Source organism: Pleurodeles waltl, chromosome 1_1 (genome assembly GCF_031143425.1).
Source record: "Pleurodeles waltl isolate 20211129_DDA chromosome 1_1, aPleWal1.hap1.20221129, whole genome shotgun sequence".
Classification (NCBI taxonomy): Eukaryota; Metazoa; Chordata; class Amphibia; order Caudata; family Salamandridae; genus Pleurodeles; species Pleurodeles waltl.
Genome location: NC_090436.1, coordinates 178,799,122 through 178,819,738, shown reverse-complemented (window position 1 = coordinate 178,819,738; position 20,617 = coordinate 178,799,122). Strand labels below are relative to the sequence as shown.

Below are 20,617 nucleotides of genomic sequence, written 5' to 3'. Positions count from 1 at the left end.
ACACGTTACACCACACCACGCATGGAGCTCTCCAGTAGCAGTTATAATGGAAGATCAGATCATTAACTGAACGATGTTTACAGCTGCGCTTTTGTAGCAGTGCAACAAAGAGCAGCACCTTCACTTGTCTGATGGTCTGCTGGTGTCACTTCAATATGCGAAAAGATACAACACAACCAAGAACGAGGCTGAGTGAGACACGCACTCACGCCAATCATCAGGTGCCATCTTTTCTTGTGTATGAAATGTCACTGCTCTAGCCTTTGTTCGCACCTTGAAAATGTTACTTGTAAAGTGCAATCATTTCTGGAAAAAACACGTCCTGAGATTTAAGTTATTTAACTAAACATTTTTCAAAACATAATTATAACTGAATATTGCTATAAAAATATAACGCAATGCATCAGCAAAGCTATTTGCAGGAGAAGCCTTCATTAGTGTTACCAGACAACTGCATTTGACAACCATGATCTTCGCATGTTGTTAGAGAGCAAACATTATTAATAAAAAATATGTCACTAAAACAATGTGTAATAACATGTATTAAAAGGCCTAACTGAAAAATGTGTGGTAGAAATGTCAGCCACAATGAAGTTCAACGTGAAATTAAAAAATGCTAATGAAAATGTATTTTGTTTAATCATAATTACATGTACTGACAAAAGATGATTAATAATACGTACTAAAAGGTTAATAGTTTAAAGGTATTATGGAATATCGTATTCTTCATGTTTAGCATTAGGTAAAAGGCCTCAGGTTTTTTTTAACTTTCCAGAAACACAATCTTTAAATGTGTGCTAACTTGGCAACATCCTGTGTGACCTGCAAAGTGGAAAATTATGTAGTGCTCATGTTTCATATTTTGTATTTTGCTGGAGTTAATAGTCCTTACATCTAACAATGGGTTTTAGTTTTTGGCTGGAAGCACATGTCATGTTTCTAAGTAGTTTAATTTGTCATTTTTGTACAGAAGTTGCTGACCGGAGACGAGAGAGGAATGACATCATAAACCAATTTGAATATGTTCTATTAAGAAGAGATACGTCTGAAGCACAAGTTATGTTTTACTGGCTGCACACTAAACCACCTCATAGTCTTGTCCAATAGAAGCTTAGCTAGTAACTTTTTGGGACTTTAATATAGCAAAGTTTTAATTGATGTAAGTCAGATTCCATTTAGCTTCAGTTAGGTTTAGATGAGTTTGTCTTTGCCTAGGATTCAAACGGTTCAGTTATATTAGGCCCCACTTTACTAACCTGTTTCTTTTTCACACCCAGATGCTGCTCTCTGAAGCCCTGATGTTCCTGCGCTCTACTGATGAAGACACAACTGATTGCTGACCAATTCAGGAGACGTATAATCAAATGTGCATTTGTTTTCCTTTTGCAGTTTTGTTCAACCTTATCAAAAACATGCGGTTGGATTTTCTTAGCACCATAGTTAGATGTTTTCCAAATTAATTTTAATTTTATTTTTGCATGAAGCCCACACATGCTTTCCAATTAGAATGACAGTTAGGGATGTCTGACCCAATGTCTAAATTTTATTGTTTATTCATTTATGGTAATTATTTCAAATGCACAAACTAAATGTATGCTGTTTCGATTTTTCACTTATGTTGTTATTTTGCATTGTTCTTTTGAAGTGTCTAATGATAAATACTTTGATTAGATTAAGATTTTTTAGACGTATTGGACAGCCTGTGATGATGTTGTATTTCTATCCTTTGGTCTTGTGTATGATTTACGTGATCTAAGCATTGTTAATCTAAACGCCAATAACTGTTTAAACTTTACTAAACTGGTGTGGTAATTCATGGCCACACAGGTCATGCTGTGTTTAAATTACTGACTCTAAATTGAATATCTTGATTATGTGATGATCTATTTGATCTTTACTGGCTCATATTGTTTGTTTGGATGTTCTCTTACTCCTGTCTGAGTCCAAAGATTCAAATCGATCTCTGAGGGTAATAGATGTCTTTACTCTTTACTTGTCACCTTATCATAATATAACATAAAATAAGGTCTGACACGCCCACAATGTAAACAAAAATGTAAGTACACATATGCCACACAAAATCGCCACAACTATACATTTTCTTTTGTATTGGCAGATCAAAAATCGACAACATTTCTAGAGAATAAACGTTGAGAAGGAACAGCTGCATGGAAAAGCACCTACGCAACGCAGGCAGGAATCCGCAGTTGTTCTGCACAAGGCAGTACAATCCCTGAACAACTGTAAAATAAGGCTGCTATCCAGACAAAGCATCTATAAAATCTTCTTAAGGACAGGGGTACCCACATGGCCTTAGGGTATACTCCAAATTCCATGGAAACATGAGTATCAATGGACCTCATGCAGATCCCAGGGTGGAGTGGCTATTTCGGCCTGAAAAATGACCTAGAAAATTAGAAGTTTGATAATAAGAGACACATTCAAACAGGCACCTCAATTCAATGTAACAATCACCCGGTGAGATCCATTTGAAAAAGCAGCAAACAAGGCTGAATACAGAGACAAGCAAAGATGGTTGAGATACTGAGAGCTCAGAATAAGATCCTCAGTATAAAATACGGTGACATAGAGGTAGACGTTCAAGCTTAAGGAAGTTCAGAGTCAATAGGTTTTTCTGGTTTATTTTATCAAATCATCTCAAAACCCACAACAATTAACTTTGTGAAAATGAAAGGAAACTTTTAACTATAAAACTACATAAAATGATTATGATTTGATTTGGGTTTGAATAATGTATTTGCATCAAAAAGGAGTCTTTCTATTTTTTTTTTTTTAGCATCCTCCTCAAGCTGGTCAGCTGCCACTATAATTATAAGCATATGGACTGCTCATGAAAAAAAGTGTTTTCATGTACATCTCACATGGCTAAACCTGCACTCACTATTTCATACCTGGCATCTTTCATTGGTCACGATTTGCTGAACATTTCTCAAATCATCTCCCAAAAAGAACTTTCATCTCTCCCCATGGATATGGCATGAGTATGACGGATCATTCTACCAAACACGTTTGGATATGCAAAGAATACGTTTGGAGCAATAGAGGGCACTGCACAGGTGAATGGATACCTTTCACATACACATGAGACCATCACAATATATCTGGTATAGGTCCCGATCCTTAGGATCCTCTTTAGAATACTTGTATTTTACCTTGAGTCATAGGATACAAAAAATAAGATTGGATAGAACTACTAACCTTTCCAATGTCAGCGTGAGCAGGCAAGGATTTAAAGGATTAGTCAGGCTGGGTAATGCTGGATGTAGAGGACTCTACCTCACTGAGAAAATGGTTGTTGCAAATGAAACTGGTGCACCTAGATTTAGCTTTGACGCTGCCATGGCCAGAAAAATGTTTAAGGTAAGGTAGACGTCAATAAGAGATAATCATTTGGGTGTTGAAGCATCAGAACATGGAAAGCATTCTACATGAAAACAGGAAGACATATGGCCAGAGGCTTTATTTTGTAGTTATAAGTGTCAAATTTACAGAAAGACATAACATTCTTGAGGATGCTTGCCATAAAATGTCTTCTCTGTCTTTCTTCTTGTTTTTGCCACATATCTGGGAGAGTCTTCCCAATGTTTTTTTCAGATTCCAAACCTAAAATTGTTGCCCCACAATGAAGGTTCCATCTGCAGTGTCATCTTCAATTGTTGTGCCCCGAGACTGACTCAACAGAGGACAATCTGATCTTTCAATCTTTTTCAGGGTAGAAACCTCTTTTGATGCCAGTATCATTTGACTATTTCAGTGACCTCTCTGTCTCAAAACACATTTTAAGCTGGACCTTCTATGCTAAACATTCATCAAAATCTACGCAGACATAATAAGCTCCTTCATCATACTTAAATGTCAATTTTTTCAAAGTAACAATGAATATAAGACGCATCATCTGTCCATGTCCAATTGTTACTCAAAAGCAGGACATCCCTCGAGACTAAAAGTGAGCATGACATCACTGTACCTTAAGCCTTAAAGTTCATAAAAGGAACAGCAAAATCCAACCTTATTATTACCCCACGTAACTTAGAATGGCTCGACTGAGTGCTGAGCTTCTTCTGCTCCACTCCCCATGAGGTTACTTAGAGTGGGTCTCTTCACGACCACAGGTAGAGGAGGATCCTCCCAGAGAGTCTTCCTCCCTCCATTCCACTCTGAAGCAACCAAAATCATCTGCGGCGCAACCCAGGGATCGTCCCTCAGCCCGACCCTCTAACGCCTACATGGGTCTGCTCGCAAACATCGTCCGATCTCACAACCTCAACATTGTCTCATACGCCGATGACACCTAGCTGATCCTCTCCCTCACCAAGGCCACCGCCAAAACCAACCTCCACAAAGGAATGAAGGCCATAGCCGAATGGATGAAGAAAAGTTGCCTGAAAATGAATTCTGACAAAACTGATGTCCTCATCCTCGGCTCCACCCCCTCCGCCTGGGACAACTCGTGGTGGCCTGCCACACTGAGAACCGCACCAACACCCACCGACCACGCATGCAACCTAGGATTCATCCTGGACTCATCGCTATCAATGACCCAGCAAGTCAACCTCGTCTCCTCCTCCTGCTTCAACACCCTTCACGTGCTTCAGAAGATCTACAAGTGGATTCCAACTGGAACCAGAAGGACGGTCACCCAAGCCCTCGTAAGCAGCAGACTGGACTACGGCAACTCGCTCTAAGCAGGAACGACGGGCAAGCTCCTGAAAAGACTGCAACACATACAGAACACGCCTCATCCTGGACATCCCCCGCCACAGCCACATCACAGCCCACCTGAGAGACCTGCACTGGCTCCCTGTCAACAAGAGAATCATGTTCAAACTCCTCACCAACGCTCACAAGGCACTGCACAACACCGGACCAGAATACCTCAACAGACAGCTCTCCTTCTACATCCGCAGACCTTGCCCTCACCACCGTCCCACACATCCACAGAACAACCGCCGGTGGCAGATCGTTCTCCCACCTCGCCGCCCAGATGTGGAACACTCTTTCCCACCCACCTGCGACAGACACAGGACCTACTTACCTTCAGGAGACACCTCAAGACTTGGCTGTTCGAGCAGTAGAAACCCCCCTCTCCCCCCCTCAGCGCCTTGAAACCCTCATGGGTGAGTAGTGCACTTTACAAATGCTTTGAATGATTGATTGATAGAGTATTGTGAATGCTGACAAAAAAAAATACTTAACTTTAGTAACACTATTTCTGTTAGGTACTAAATTTCCCCCAGATTCCTCCCCTTACAAATATCTTACCCATCAGGAGCTGTCCCTGGGAGAGTCACTCTTTCTCTTACCATTTAATAATGTTCACAAACTTTCAGGACTGAGACATCACTATTGGCAGCATAATCACTGGTGCCGAATGCAAACGGGTCAGCACCTTGGCAGGCAAGGGCTTTCACAGAAGCAGAACCAATGCAAAAGCCAAAGGATGTGTGGAGTAGGGATAAGTTAGGGCCTAAATCACCAGAATCTCCAACCTGCTTGATCAGGTACCTCCATAAAGACTGGCCCAGGGGATGTAAGGCAGTCCCTGAAGATAACCAGCAAGGCCGGTTAAAGGCCTTGGCATTGGAAGGGTTGGCAGATGGAGCCAAAACTCAAATTTAATCTCTTAACATGGTTTTGCTCTCCCCGATGCTCTTTAGGTGCATGGACAAACACCGACCGAGGGGCTATGGTGAGATTATAGACAGGACATGCAAATAGCATGTGGATCCAATAAGGACGTATTCATATGACTCCCTCAACATGGTTTAAACTCAAGACTTTAGGAGGTAATATTTTACCAAGTTGCTGTTAAGTATGTTTAGGATGTCTGTCACTTGATACTAATGAAACATTCTGAACCTGTGCTGGTAAGGCATACAGAAACAGTAGCTGACACCAGCGCACCAGACTGTGGCATATATAGTCCGATGTCATCACAGCCTGAGCTGAGAAAGCAGTGATTAAAGTTGTATTGCGGTACCTGGTAGTGTTGGAGAGCTGTTGGTGGGAAAAAGGTATTCCGGATCCAATCTGGTGTTTGGAAAATATTCATAAAATGAGGAATCTGCAGGAGGAAGTACCCATCAGTAACCACAATTTCGCAATGTCGGTTTCCTTGCCACTGCCAAGGGATCCTTCAGACACATTCCTTTGCGGCCCAACAGTGTCCTTCTAAACATTTTGAGACATCACTCTTCAGGAGAATGATTCTCTGCTAGGCACACAAGGCATAATGCAAGAAGATCTTGCATAGACTTCTTTCAGACACAAAAGGAAATTTACACACACAAAAAAAACAAAAAACAGGCATTGTACTTGAAGTTTAGGACCAAAGAAACAACATACACAGCCTCTCTTTAAAAATAGCTCAGAATCAATTTCTCCATGTAATACAAATCCAAGGCAGTAATGGGGGACACTGTTCATTCAGCACAAGAGAAAGAAATGAGCTTTAACAGTCCCTGTACTGAATTAAGGGATGAAAAATGCCTTCATTAGCTCCATTAAAAGGGAACTGCAGGGTTTCATTACCTATAGAAAAGCTACTTTCTATAAGCCACTTTTTCTTCCTCTACTTTAGCCTTAGTACTGTTCCACAATGAAAAAGCAGAGCTCATCTTGCAGCTTATTTAGTATTTATCGCTAAAATGTTTGAAAAACTTAAGAGGAAGAAGGGAGCTCTGGACAGGTATTAATACTACCAGTAATATTTCCAATCATAACGCTAATAATAATCATAAGAAAAAAGTTGATCTCCCTTATGTGTTTCACGATTCTGCAAAGACATGGAAATAATCAGTGTTAAATGTCAAAGTGCAGACATAATCAAATGCACACATGTGATCCTTGCTGTCCTCCACAAGAGTTACCCTGGTGGAAGTGCTGCCTGTCCTAGACAGAGAGGCCACAAGACTGCTTCTATCATTTGTTGTGGGCTTGTCTTAATAATGGAGTGTCCTGAAAAGCTCTAGTGGATACGTTTAAACATCCAGCAAGTGTACACCTCAGATTATCCCTCAAGACTGATCCCACAGGCCACACCTCCATTACTAAAAGAACAAGTACTGGCAAAGCCAATAGGTTTCACCTTCGCAAATTCTATTGAACTTGTCATTTTTTAAAAAAATATTGAAGAAAGGTTCACCTGCTGCACAACACAACTTAAAGCTGAACGCCGCTCCGAGTCAGAGTGGGAGCTTTCAGCAATTCCTGAGCTCTAACCTAAAAATGTTTTTCATATTTCTCTGTGATTACATAAAAATTTACGTTTTTTGTAAAATATGCCCTTTAACTTTCAAGTGATGTTTATTTAAAGATCATGAAATCATTTCTTGTTGTGTAAAGTCTATGGCATCATTGTGAACTGCATATGATAATTAGCCTCCCCCATCCCCTACTATTTTTGTTCGTACTTGTGCCCTGGACACATGTGATAATGTTTAGTGCTGCCAGCTCGTACCTTTGCATTATTTATATTTTGTGTGTTTTTATTTCACGGGCTTGTTGTACAGCACTGAGAGTTAATGAGGGCAAGGCACCATGAAGCGGTCTTCCTTCAGCACATAGCACCACAGTGCAAACCGTCCTTCCACCTGCAGGTGGAGCACAGATGCTCTAGAGGGTAGGTACTCGCAAACATTTCCCCGGGGGCCGCAAACTTCTGTCTGTGGCATGCCCGAGGGCCGCAAAGATGCCAGTACTATGAGGGTTGGGGGTGATGAAAGGTTAGCGTAGGGGGATGCAAAGCAGTTGCATGGTATGGACAACAAAATGAGCCTTCCCATGGTTTCTGTATGCCTTCAATGCTCTATTCTCATGCCCCTAGAATTAAAGTCAATTAACATATAATGTTAAACATGAGCGGGAAAGAGACACTCATCTGGTGGGTGAATTAAAAAATGTGAAACCAGAACATCTGGTTATCAGTCCTTGCATCCCCACCTAACCAAACTGTGTGATCCTAGGCAATTGGTTAATTTCACTTTGCCTCCCTTTTCTTCACTACCACATAAAAGAGACCCTTGACACATACAAATTCAGGATGTGTGCTGTACAAGACTATAATGTTGTTCCGATAATATAACAAGACTACGCGCAAGGTGCACCTGACAATAATTGCATTGTTTTCCAAATGGGGGCGGCATGAATGTTTACAAGATCATGTTTGAAAACTGTCACTGCTAATGCCTCTAATGCAGTGATATAATCTGGTCTTCTAAGGTAAAATGCTAATGCATGTTGATAAAATACACTTTTTTAAAGCTTGCAGAGTTGATCAAGTTTCGGCATGTTAGGTTCAAGATGTCTTTAAAACTAAAGGTGTTTCTAAAGAGAGGTTTCTAGGACACCTTTTCTTCTATACTGTTACTTTAATTAACATGTAAATAAAGTAAACCGTTTTGTGCCGCAGCTTTCTGTTTGTTCCTGCTCTGTCAAGTGAATAGCAGCTGAGTGCTACTGTTCACTAGGGGGCTGCAATTAAACATCAGGAGGGCCGCATGCAGCCCTTGGGCCGTACTTTGAGTATCCCTGCTCTAGAGCACTGTGGGGGGGGGGGGCAGATGCAGTTATGAAGTTATGGAAAAACACACAAACAGGAGCAGGATTTAAAAGGTACACATCAGAGTGTACGCTACAAGTCCTGAACAACGGGATGTATGCACAATACACTTATTTCAAAGTTTATTTTAAAGCACAAGCTCTGTAACAGCGTAAGGAATCTTTAATTTAAAACAGAGTTAATGTTCTAGCCACACAAAAATCACAAAGTGCTGTCAGGAGGCATGGCACCCGGGGCTTTCAGCATGAGTAATCTGCAGTAAGCGCAGTGGTCGGAGTGCATTTAAAATCAGCGCAGAAACAGATGTGTCCTTCGCTGTTGGCACTCTGCAGCGCTCTAGCCATTGCAGGTTTGAAGCAGACAGACGGAGCCAGAAGCTTTAGCAATAAATGAGGTGAGAAAAGCTTTGGAGAGGACGGAAGACGGCCTGCACATACACCCCTATGGAGTACTTGATCAGAAATGAACAAAAAACAAAGTATGTTCAGCATGGTAGCCAGTGGAAGAACACTGGCCAGTAGCCAGTGACCCGAAGCTGTACTTGGTCCAAGCTTCATGTCAGGCAAGGACAGCAAACGGGAGCAGGAAGACACAGAGATGACTTGCTGGCCAATCAGAAGCATCTACATTAGAGCGACTTTGGAATAAGTCAATGGTAAGTTCAGGTAGGTAAAGGGCGGGTTCTAAGATTTGTTGATATTCACTAAAGATGTTGCAAGCAAGTCTGTGTAGGCGAAACCTAAACAGGACAGCAAATCACTCTTGGTGAATGCAGTGTATCACAATGAAATGGCTACAGTTTAAAGTTTGAACCAGCAAGCTTAAAATGATTGGATAAAATGTGGCACAAAACAGGGGAGGCTGAAATGGACCAAAAGAGTTGGACTGGCGAATTAAATGTTTTTGTGGAGGAACTGTCAGAATAGAGACTGTTTGCAAGTGATGTACTGTACTCTCCATATCCTAAGCTGCTGCCACCACCATGAAAGGGGAGAGTAACAGGGACTACTTTTTGTTTGCAACCATATATATGTCTATACCTGTATTTGAAATGCTTTGACCCAGCGGAAGACATGCTATGTGTCTGAGTAGCTATATTTACATCTGTAAATGTAATTGTTTTGTTGTGTTTGTGTTTACAGTTTGTAATTTGTTTAATACAAAGCTTGAACATTTATGTGTGTACTTTCATCGTAGTTGTGTTGTCACCCAGGCGAAGCAGATGTTGCTGTTGTGTAGCGGACTGTGGGTCACTGCCCAGTAGGCTGCTTTGTCCCATCCAGTAAAACTGATATTTTAGGAGGCCATATAAGCCAAAGCTAGCCCCACATTTCAGTGGGAGCATACAAGCACCAGGTCCTTACAAATGGTCACCTTGCAGGCAGAAAACTCACAGTTGCTGGTGCTATCAGGGTTCTGCCACTTTTTCCTGCTAGGATGGCAAGCGTTCACAGACAACATGAATAAGTTGAGTCACACCTCAGTGTGATTTGGGATACTGGGAGTAGGGACTATTTTGTTCAGTGACCTTACTCTTCACATTCATTTTCTGCATGGGCATCGCTAAGCGCTCTACATTTTCTCTCCTGAGGCTAGGTGTTTGCAGATGAAAGGACTTTCCTTTTCAGTTCTTTAATGCGCAAAGTATTGAAGGATCCAAGGTGGACCAAAGGCTCCTCAATTTGGAGATGAAGGGATTGTGCGTTTGTGGTCTTAGCCCTGGAAAGCATCCCAGATTCATTAGGAGTAGTTGACAGATACAGACATGGTGGTCTTACCAGAATGCAACTAGGCCTTCATGCCAGACTCATAGTTGCAGTTAGTCTACCAAAGGTATATACTTTTGTCACTGCTGGACAATGCATATATCAAGTTTGCAGGCAAAAGGTGATCTAAAACTGTGTTAAGTACTAGCTACTAAATCCTTCTTGGTGTAGAGTTTGTGTGCCACGCCTACTACGCAAGTATTTGCATAGTACTAGTATCCTAGTATTAGCGTCCCAAAAGCATAACATTTGACTGCAAATGTTATGCTTTGTGGAAGCTTATTAGCAGAGAGCATTCAAGGTGTATTTCTTACAGCTGTGTGATCTTGTTACTGCCTGACTTATGCGAGTCTTCTCCAAGGAGAGGTCCTTCCGGCAAGTCAAGTAAACCACTAGTTGCACAGAATAGGGGAGTGCACTTTCTTTGTATTAAAGACCTTTTTAAAGTTCATGGGCATTTTCAGTTTTCACTACTTAGTGATCGAAGCTGTGAATGATGTTTAATGTACACAAGTACAAACTGAAGCAGGACCACTTTTGTCACTGTCCATTTGGTACACTAATCGCTGGTTGTTTGCCACGCCTCCTGGGGTTGAACCAGCCCTCGTGTTTCAGAAATAGATTATATGCATTAAGACACATCCCATACGACAGCAGAACTTCCATATGTGGATTTGAAGTACTGTTCAGTACTCCTATCAGTAGAAAGGATAGATACCCACTGGACATTGTAGGATGACCTTAGCCACGCATTCTTTGCAAACACCATATCAATTACATTTTACTGTGGTGGGGTGCATGGAAGCTAATGGTTTTCCAGAAACTTTAAAATCCATTCAAGAAAAGGAATATCACTGTGTTGCAGATGATACTGGAATCAGTCCAGTCTTTACCATCAACAGCCACATACCCACATAACTGTAGTTGTAAATAGTACCTAGGAGGGGGAATATGAATAAGAAAGTTTCTACTTCCCAATGTACATGCTTTCCTGCTGTATCCGTTCTGAAATGTACTGCATTGTAACTGCTGAAACAAGAACTGGCCCCACCCAAAACCTAGAAGTTAAGAAATATACAAATCTCGTTCTGGAAAATATTCAAACACTAACGTCTGAAATTACACTAGGACACTACAAATGAAGACTCCAGGGAACGGTTACACCAGCAATCTGAGGTCAGAGTGAAAACTCTGGCAAACTATGCCCTGCTCCCTGGAGTTTGAGTGTGGCTGGATTCATCCCTTAAAAATCCCATGATGCACGACGTCTTGAACTCTGGAGTTCCTATCCCCCCAGAATCCCAAACTCTTTTGGGAAATGGCCAACTGGCACTCCCAGAGCTCCCCTGCCTGTCAACTCTCTAATGCTAGGCTCAACAGATAACTGAATCAATCAGCGAGGGAACAGGAAGGTCTGCCTATGAATGCAGAGAAACGTATTGAGCAAAGCTATCGCTCATTGGATTCTAGCAGAAGCATCTTACAGACAACACAGCTATGACTTGCTCTGCTTATCAGCTACCCAACAGGTGCATACCAGTCATTCTGATTTTCAGCTTATTGGTCTATTGTCTATCTGCCTGTGTTGCTCTATTCCTCTGAGTAGTAGCTCTCATAAGGGAGCTCCCTACACGCCAACCGTGCCATAACCGCCACAGGTTACATGGAAGGCCATAAGAAACAGACATGCTCTCTTTGGGGACACTTCAAACCTAATCTTGGGGGGCTGTCTACATTGTACAGGGCAGTCTGTGACAACTGCCTCTATGAAGAGACTAAAAATGAGAGTAAAATGCAACACACCAACGCCTCACACGGTCTGACACTAAACGGAACACCACCATGACTTATACTTGCAGGATGTCTAGCGATCTGCAGTTCCTCCTGACCTGCCTAAAGTACCTGCATACCTTAACACTGCTGTGCTACATAAAATGTAGCAAATTGTGCCTGATGAATGTCCCAGGCGTAAATCGAAAGGGGCAAACTTTATACAAGTGGCCTGGCTGTGTAGAAGAGCTGGCGAGTTCTGAGGTAGGGTGATAATCGCCAAGGAAAAGCCAGGGGCACCATAGTTCTACTAGATCTAAACGACTGAATTCTTGGCCTACACCTGAAACTGAAGGGGAAACAAATGCAATATTGTCTGATCATGCTGGGTCTGATACTGGCCAGAATGCATACAACAATACACTGGGAAAGAACCACAAGGCCGGACTATGCTTTGTGAAAGAAAGTTGTGAATGAACAGATGATAGCAGAGGAACGAAGGCACTTCAAGCTCTCAAGTTGGGAAATAATCTAGCTTTCTGGAGACAATTGCAGGGGGGCCCTAACCCACAACCTAATGAGGATGACTCTCAGTGACTGTCCTGATTTGTAAACGGTTAACTGAACCAAACTGGGCTATAAGTAAGCTCATACTCTCTGATGCGACATGAGATAAATTTACACTAAAAGTCTATCAGTGTAATTGAATGCCACGATTTGGTTTCCTTTGGAAGGCACTAGTTTATTAACTTTGGAAAATTCAATACAATGTTTAAAAAAATAAAAATAACCCCATATGCTATCAATAATTAAGTTCTGGGATAACAACTGGGACTCTGGCATAGGTGAGAGAAGGTATTAAGGAACACGGGTGAGGGATATTACCAGGAGAGTGCTGTCCTGATCCAACAGAAACATACCTACTTCAACCGACCTACACAACAAATAAAAACACTTATGCTAAGATTACCACAACACTAACCAACCACAATGACAACAGAATCGAATTACTCAAACACTGCAACATAAAAAGATCTTTACACATCACAATCACTCACATATACTCCCCACTAACAGCAAGGAAAATAAATCTGTGTCCCATGCAGCATGAGGTTGATCAAGAACACAAGCAAGTGGACTGACAGAACTTACACAGGTTAGGTGGAGGGTCTAGAGACCCGCACCACCAATGTGGTGGTGTACTCTGTGGAGACAACCAAAACACATCATCCTCACATCGGTTCGGCCAGCGTGTCACAGTGACCGTCTCTTCCATTCAAAATAGAGGGAAAGCCCGACATCCTGCATTCACTGTTGTCACTATAATGGGCATGGTCTATTCAGAGACAAGACCATGGATGACAATACAGGAAAACATAGAATTACAGACACCGATATCTCCCTATCAAAGTGCTAAGGGGCCAAGCGATATAAAATAACCATAAAATTCAGTTTCAATGAGCTGTCCACTGCACGAGGCTAGATGTATAATCAGTGGGCATACTAATTGTGTTTTCAACAAACCTATCAAGCAGTTATTCAATACTCACAAAGAATTCCCAAACTAGAATTACCCGCAATTGTCCACTGACATTCATTTTAGAGACAATTTTAGGACCACGTTAGTATCTTTATTTTCCACTGGCATAGACTAGTACAGAAACTTGTTTAAATCTCTGATATTCAAACCAAATTAAAACTCTGAATTACCAGGTTCTCACACTTTGAAATAAGAATGCTTTAACAGTCTAAAATGTCATATGCTTCTATGCATGAACTTATGATTGAACAAAAACATTATTTTTCAATTTATAGTTCCGAGACATTTCACTGGAACGAATATACCAAACTCCTAGTCAACGAGAAACGTACTAGAAAAGCTAGCTTGGAGGACATATAATTACATCAATATTTCTCGCACAAAGTAGCTGATGGTAAATGTTAAAAGCATTTCCAATAAATCATTATATGTTTTTTTGAATTTAGAGTTAGGGGAACAATATGGGGTACAATACAATGGTCGGCTTCCTCATTTCTTCAAGATACTCGATATTTCAGACAGTGTATTTCAAAACGGTAGACACTTGGAAGAGGAGCAAAAGCATCCTCCTCTCCTTCAACATGTCCATTGGGTCAGGGAGCAAGCAACAGTGTTATTACTTGTACATTATCACAAGAAAACCCACACTTTGTGATTTATGGTCTTCCGGTCGGAAGTGTCTCACTCTTGCATGGCAGGACAGTGAAAGAAGAATGTTGAATTCAGCATGGAAACAAAAAATGAACTGAGAAGAGACTAGCGAAGAAGCCTGTAAAGGTGGAAGCCACGTGCATGCAGAGAATCTGAAGAAAGAAAACCACTGAAGACTAGAGGAGACGATCAGATGAGAAGAAAGTGCAACAGCCAAGCCTGAGATACCAATGGAAGTTAGAGGGTGATAAAACAATGAGAAGATGTTGCGCTGCAGAAGAGATCAGTGTTAGATGAGACAGACTCTCACCTCTAGTGGAGCGGATAAGGTTACTGTTGGTGAACTGAGACTACGCGGTCGCCTTATCTGAGGCTCGCTTAGATGATTGTTACTGTTTGACGTTGACCCAGCTGCACCATCTTCGGCATGCTAGTATGGAGGCAAACATACGTTAGAAATATTTGTGCAGCCTTACATACATATACAAGTCTAATTATGGTCAAATAACTACCTAATGTTAACAAAGGTAACTGAAAGTCAGGCTGCCCTAAATGTCTCCCACATGATAGCTGGTGCCTAAATTCATAAAGTCTATGTCTGCCTAAAAAGAAAAAAAAGAAAACCTACTGTATATTTCCTCATGCTTTCTACGGAAAAATATACACTTAATAATGAACATTATACCCATGATTTTTGGCTAATGAACTCTTTGTACAAAGGGTAAGAAAACAAATGTGCAGGTGTGCCTTACCATGTTTGAGTCTTTGTCTTTATCCTTTATTTTTAAGCAAAATCTAAAAAATATGTTGAGGTACACAAGGGGGTTTAAATCAAGTGTCATATTAGAAACCTGAGAACTGGGTAATGACCTCATCAATGACAATCAAAAATTTGTCGCAATGTTAGCATTTGTATATTGAGATTATAACATTTCTCAGAAAATTATTTATGACATGGTTAAAAAACATTGTCAAAATATGGCAATGTTGTATCAGCTAATATACAAAATGGATTTGTTAAGAGATGACCACGTTATTAGTGTGGAAAGGTGCATGGATTATTAAGCATTTATAAAATATAACTTTTAAATGTTGATGACAAGTCTATTCCTTGAGGAATATCTTGAAAGAATGAAAGTTTAGATCATTACCACGTTCTGCCACCGAGAGCATTTAAAAGCATGCTCATTAAAGGTTTGGGCATTGATCCGACAACCTATGTATTTAAGACTGAATAATCGTCCACAGTGAATTCAGAGGCCTTGCTAGGTATTCCTTTATTTTAACAATCAGAACAGGCATACATTTCTATATAATCAAGCCTTTTAACATTTACTGCTGTACAATGGGTCCTACTGCCCTATACAGAAGACATGAGAGAAAACCTTCTTTGCCATGATACAAATGTCTGCTGTACCAGATGTAGGCTAATAGTAACTCCACATTACATTTCCCACATTAATGCAGCTCCAAACCACTGGCATGTTAGAGTTCTCCAGAAATACCGTTTTACGTTAGGAGGAAGGGCTCACCAAGGCTAGTCCTAGTATAGGCCTAATCGAGAAGGATTCAGTGCTGGGACAAATGAATCAGCCTGAAAAATACATATTCAATACCACAAAGATGGAGGCATGTCTGCTGCATTAACACTGCTTCACCCTTATGTGAACAAAAGGAACTGAAAGAAAGCAGACAGTATCTTAAGCAACTTCCCCAACAATGGATGGGACTGTGCTTGAGGATGAGGACTCATGAGAATACCAAAGGTCCTTCGTAGTCCCTCTGAAACTGACCGATCTATATATGAAGGTTTTTATGGACTAAACATCATTGGAAGCACGAGAACCAAAGTAAACATGTACAGGATGTTATCTTCCTTAAGCTAAGATAGCAAGCCTCGGTCGAGGGTCCATGATTTGATTAAATAATGTACTTCTTCCTCAACCAAGACAAATACTGTTTATCAACATGCAAGTGCTGATGTCCAAAAAAACTCAGTGTCATCAGTATAATCACAGTCAATGTGTCTTCTCATTTTAGAGTCCGGGATAACGCAGGATACTAATATTGTGGGCAAAATATTGAGGGATAAAATATAGAAAGGTAAGTATGCATAGATTTTAGAGAGTGCAATCATGTCCACTCCCCGAATCACTCCTGTCAAGTTTCCTGACTCGCCATAATATATTGGAGTTTCCAAAAAGCAATGTATCAAAGACTGTCCTCCAGGAAGAGGAAGCTGAGGATCATCTGTAATAATTCACGCCAGTAATTAATTTGAGGGACTAATGAGTACACTGAAGTTGCTAGCCCAATGCCAGATAACCGTAAGTTGGCAGGAGACCATATTTGCAGTCTTTTGCTTTCCCTTTAAAAATAATAGTTTCTGGGTGTGTTATTTCAATCGGCTGAAGTGGAGAAGATGACTGCCACAAATGTCAGAAACCATAAGGTAGCATAACGTCATCCAGGCTGCTGAAAGACTACCACTAAATGCATCATACGAGCAATGGCAATTCTGCGACAAAACACATTTTAGGAAAATGCACAATGTGCAAGGCAGAAAGATTCACGCAGAGCAACCATCTACGATTCTTGCAGCAGGCAACAGACTGCCACAGGACCACAAGTAACCCTTTCCCCAGCATAGATATAAAAAGACATGTATATTGAAACCGAAGACAGAGTCAATATCATACAGACGATCGTAAGAGTCTCGAAACCAGACGTCTCTGGAAGATTTCAGCCTGGCCTATCAGAAGGCATGGTGAGCCCTTGTTGCTGGATAAACGCGGCTTGTGGATCCTCGAGCACCCATCTCATAGTCCCTAATTCAGGATAAAAAGTGTGGATGTAGCAGATTTATGCTCCCATGGTGGTCTGCCTCATGCTCAAACTGCCCATAAAATGACAATTTACTGTAATACCATTAACGCTGGCATTGCCCAATGTAGACACTGGGAAGGAATAAGATGAAGTCTGATCGAAAACATACTAAAGCAAGTGACAGGGAAATCAATGAGAGACTCAACATCCTGTCCGTGGTTATATGCACATCTTGCTCTGCTAGGGCAGCTCTGCAGAAAGTTACTTGTCTCAAGAAAAGCTTCATAAACATCAAGAACAACTGTTTACCTGCTCATATCAACAGTAGACAACAATATATGATAAGACTGCTACACCATCTCTGAAGAGAGGTGATAGAGCTGCTGCAACCTGCAATGAATACATGCAATCAACTGGATTCCCTAAACCCTAAAAGCCGCAAAGAATCTACTGGAGGACCCAATCATGGAAAACCTGTTGACGTGTTATTCAAAGGTAGCCTGAAAGGCAGTAATACCTGGAAAAACACTAGTATTCCCCACCACAGACAAAGGTCTACTGAGGTCGCATTAGTGTATACAGGTAAGCGTGTTGTCAATAAACTCCTCTTGGTAGCTGTATGGCAGTAATACCTTAGGAAGTACAAAGGCAAAAGTACTATCACCACTGTTCAAGGTGGAGATCATGTGACTAAGAGTGGTGAGCCATAGGTAACATTTCATAACAAGCCTCAGCCACTTCTGTGCTACAGCCAGAACTAAAGGTTAACTTTACTTTGAATTAGAAATATGCCAGATATTGAAGAAAGACCCAATTCCTCACAACTCTAGCCCTAGTTGTATCAGGCTGACAAGAAAGTTACCACATATTAGGTTTCTGTATGGATTGTATGAAAAGATAATTGGGATCGGAGGGGCCCTGGACTGTTCAGAAGCAGAACAGACAAAACATGCTCCACAATACTGCGCAATACAGACACACTTTATTCTACTATTTCATCTGGGTTCCAGGGCAGATCATCATCATAATTGTGGACAATGTAGATTCAATTCAAATTTTTATATCTGAGCAAAGGTTGTTAAACTAAAATACATAGTTGACTAAATACTCCAATATTCCCCTTATTAAAATGGGTACACTGATGTGCTTTAGAAACGAGAGCCACTGATATCACAATACTTAGATAATCAAGTTGTAACATCATCTGGTTTGACTCCATCTGTATCCTAATGTTGGAGAATATCCAGCAAGGGGAACCAGAGAAGCGATCGGCTCACAAACGGGCAAACAGATAATTGCAGTCAGACAGGACTCACTAAGTTCTTAGTATTCTATAATCTGTGGTTGGGTACAAAGTCAGAAAATCTCTATATTTTGAGCCCGTGATGAAACAAAAAATGATCAACATGCAATAAAAAAGTTAGCTGCCTTTTGAATACAAGTAATGGCTGAAATTAAAAAATAACTTCAGATAATTTAGGGGGAGTTTAGGCAAAAAGAAAAAAAGCCTCCAAAGTCTTTATAGAATTCGCAACAGCTAGATACAGACTTTGGTCCAGAAGTCATCCTTCACTGATGGTAGTGAGGAGACCGAGTAGAGGCTTTATTCCCCGCCCCTGAGGCATTGCCATGTGAGCTCTTGGTGGGAGGACTTGGACAGGCATGGGCATCCATTTGTTTTCGTAACCTTTGTACACAGAATTCAGGAATTGTAAAAGAGTGCTAATTTCAATCATGTTCAAACCCAACCAACGTTTAGGTTTTCTAAACATTATTTTCAGTTTTCCATGTGGTCTAAACAAGTGTCTCATAACAAATCATGAGCTACTAGAAAGTAGCTTTCAAAAAACAATAAAACCACTTGTCAACGAGAAGGAGCTAAACCTCTATGCAACAAATATCTATTGCTAATTTTAAAACTGTACACCATGAGGACCATGTTTAGGCTGGATCTGCATACTGTACCTGCATAATAGGCCGCGTCCATGTCGTCGTTCGATTGTTATGATTGACATAATAAGTACGTCCCTTAGCATCTTTCCTCTCCTCCCAGCCTGATGGTAAGCCCGGTGTGGTGTGCACATAGGCCACTGATGGCTGTTTACGCAAGAAATCATTGTCAACATTTGGGGATTCCTACTGGCATTTATTATGAGATAGCAAATAAATACAACAATCTCAGTTTGCAACATTTCAAATAGTACTTTTCTTAGAAAAAAAAAAAGACGGGAACAAGAGCTACTTTCTTCTTAGTGAGGTACTTTTATTACTCCTGTGATGGTTTTCTTTGCCAGTATTCAGCATCCATTACACAGACTCCACCTGTTGTCTTGATCGTAGATGCTGCCAGCAACCATCATGGGGGGGAGTGGGGGATGCCATAGCTAAGGCAAACGCAAAGAAAGGGCCTGAAGAAACTATTGCAAATCTAATCACTCACTAGATATTTCTTCTTTAATTAATGGTTCTTTTTCCGTGAAGACCAGGCTAGGTGAGGCGCCAGAGCGGAGAGCGGCCATTATGCCTGGAGTCATAAGAAGCATGAACGACAATAATATAGGGCTGGAGGTGGACACACAGGACTTCTTCCTTTAAAAGATCCAAGCCTTTTACACCACGAACAGCTTACCGCATTACACAAATGTCTATTACAACACTAGATACGTAAGGAGATTAAGTAGAGTTTAGCTAATTCAAATTAACAATTCTTTATCAACTCGGAGACTATTAAACGGGCTCTCAGGGCAAAATACTATATCTGCTAAAATACTAGATGCCTTACTTAAGCACGTAAGCAGTTCTGACCCTAACACAAATACTATTTCAGTGACGATATACAACCAGAATCATTAAACATGTGAGCAGTCAAAGAAAATCCATTAAGAAAATAACTTTTGGTCACAATACCACATAGGGTTCTTAAGCTTACCAGCTCATAGTTTTTCTTTGGGATCATGCAAAAGGAATGAATATATATATATATCTGACAATTGAGAACTATTATTGGATTCTTACGAAGAGCATGTGATTTAAGAGCCAGGGAAGGGGTGTGAAATGTTACTGTCATGAACTGAGAAGTATTCCATTCTGTAGAAATGCCAGACCGAACAGGTCTCTGTAAATCTACACACTGCCCCGGGGTCAAGTAAAAACAATAAAAACATAATACTACATATTATTATCTTGACACGTTTAGTTTTTTATCCATATATATCTATATCTAGATATATATATATATATATATACATACATATATATATATAGAGCCCTTCAAGCCCAGATTTAGTTTTTGTCTAGTGCCATCCAAGCATCATACGTTTCTTTATTAGTTAATATATCTAGGGAGAATGTGTCACGAACAAGTATTTATCAGTGACAATCGCTAGTAGAAAGTTTGCATTTTTCAGGCAATGTATAGAAGAGGGATAGAATACAGCTTTGGGAGCCTAGGGAGAAAGGTCTTAACATGGTAAGTTGAGTTTT

The 20,617-nt window shown here is 40.7% G+C and overlaps 1 protein-coding gene across 12 annotated transcripts in view; it reads right to left on the bottom strand.

Moving 5' to 3' along the window:
* Nucleotides 1–20,617, bottom strand: part of NEDD4L (NEDD4 like E3 ubiquitin protein ligase) — a 945,521-nt gene that overhangs the window by 192,996 nt on the left and 731,908 nt on the right. For 10 of the 12 annotated variants that reach the window (XM_069220140.1, XM_069220132.1, XM_069220196.1 and 7 more), the window contains 2 exons: nucleotides 19,100–19,231; nucleotides 14,619–14,738 (listed from right to left, as the gene is read on the bottom strand). The exons of the other annotated variants lie outside the window; for them this stretch is intronic. In XM_069220140.1, the coding sequence (XP_069076241.1) occupies nucleotides 14,619–14,738; nucleotides 19,100–19,231 (252 nt within the window). The remainder of the gene's footprint in view (nucleotides 1–14,618; nucleotides 14,739–19,099; nucleotides 19,232–20,617) is intronic. 12 annotated transcript variants of the gene reach the window in all.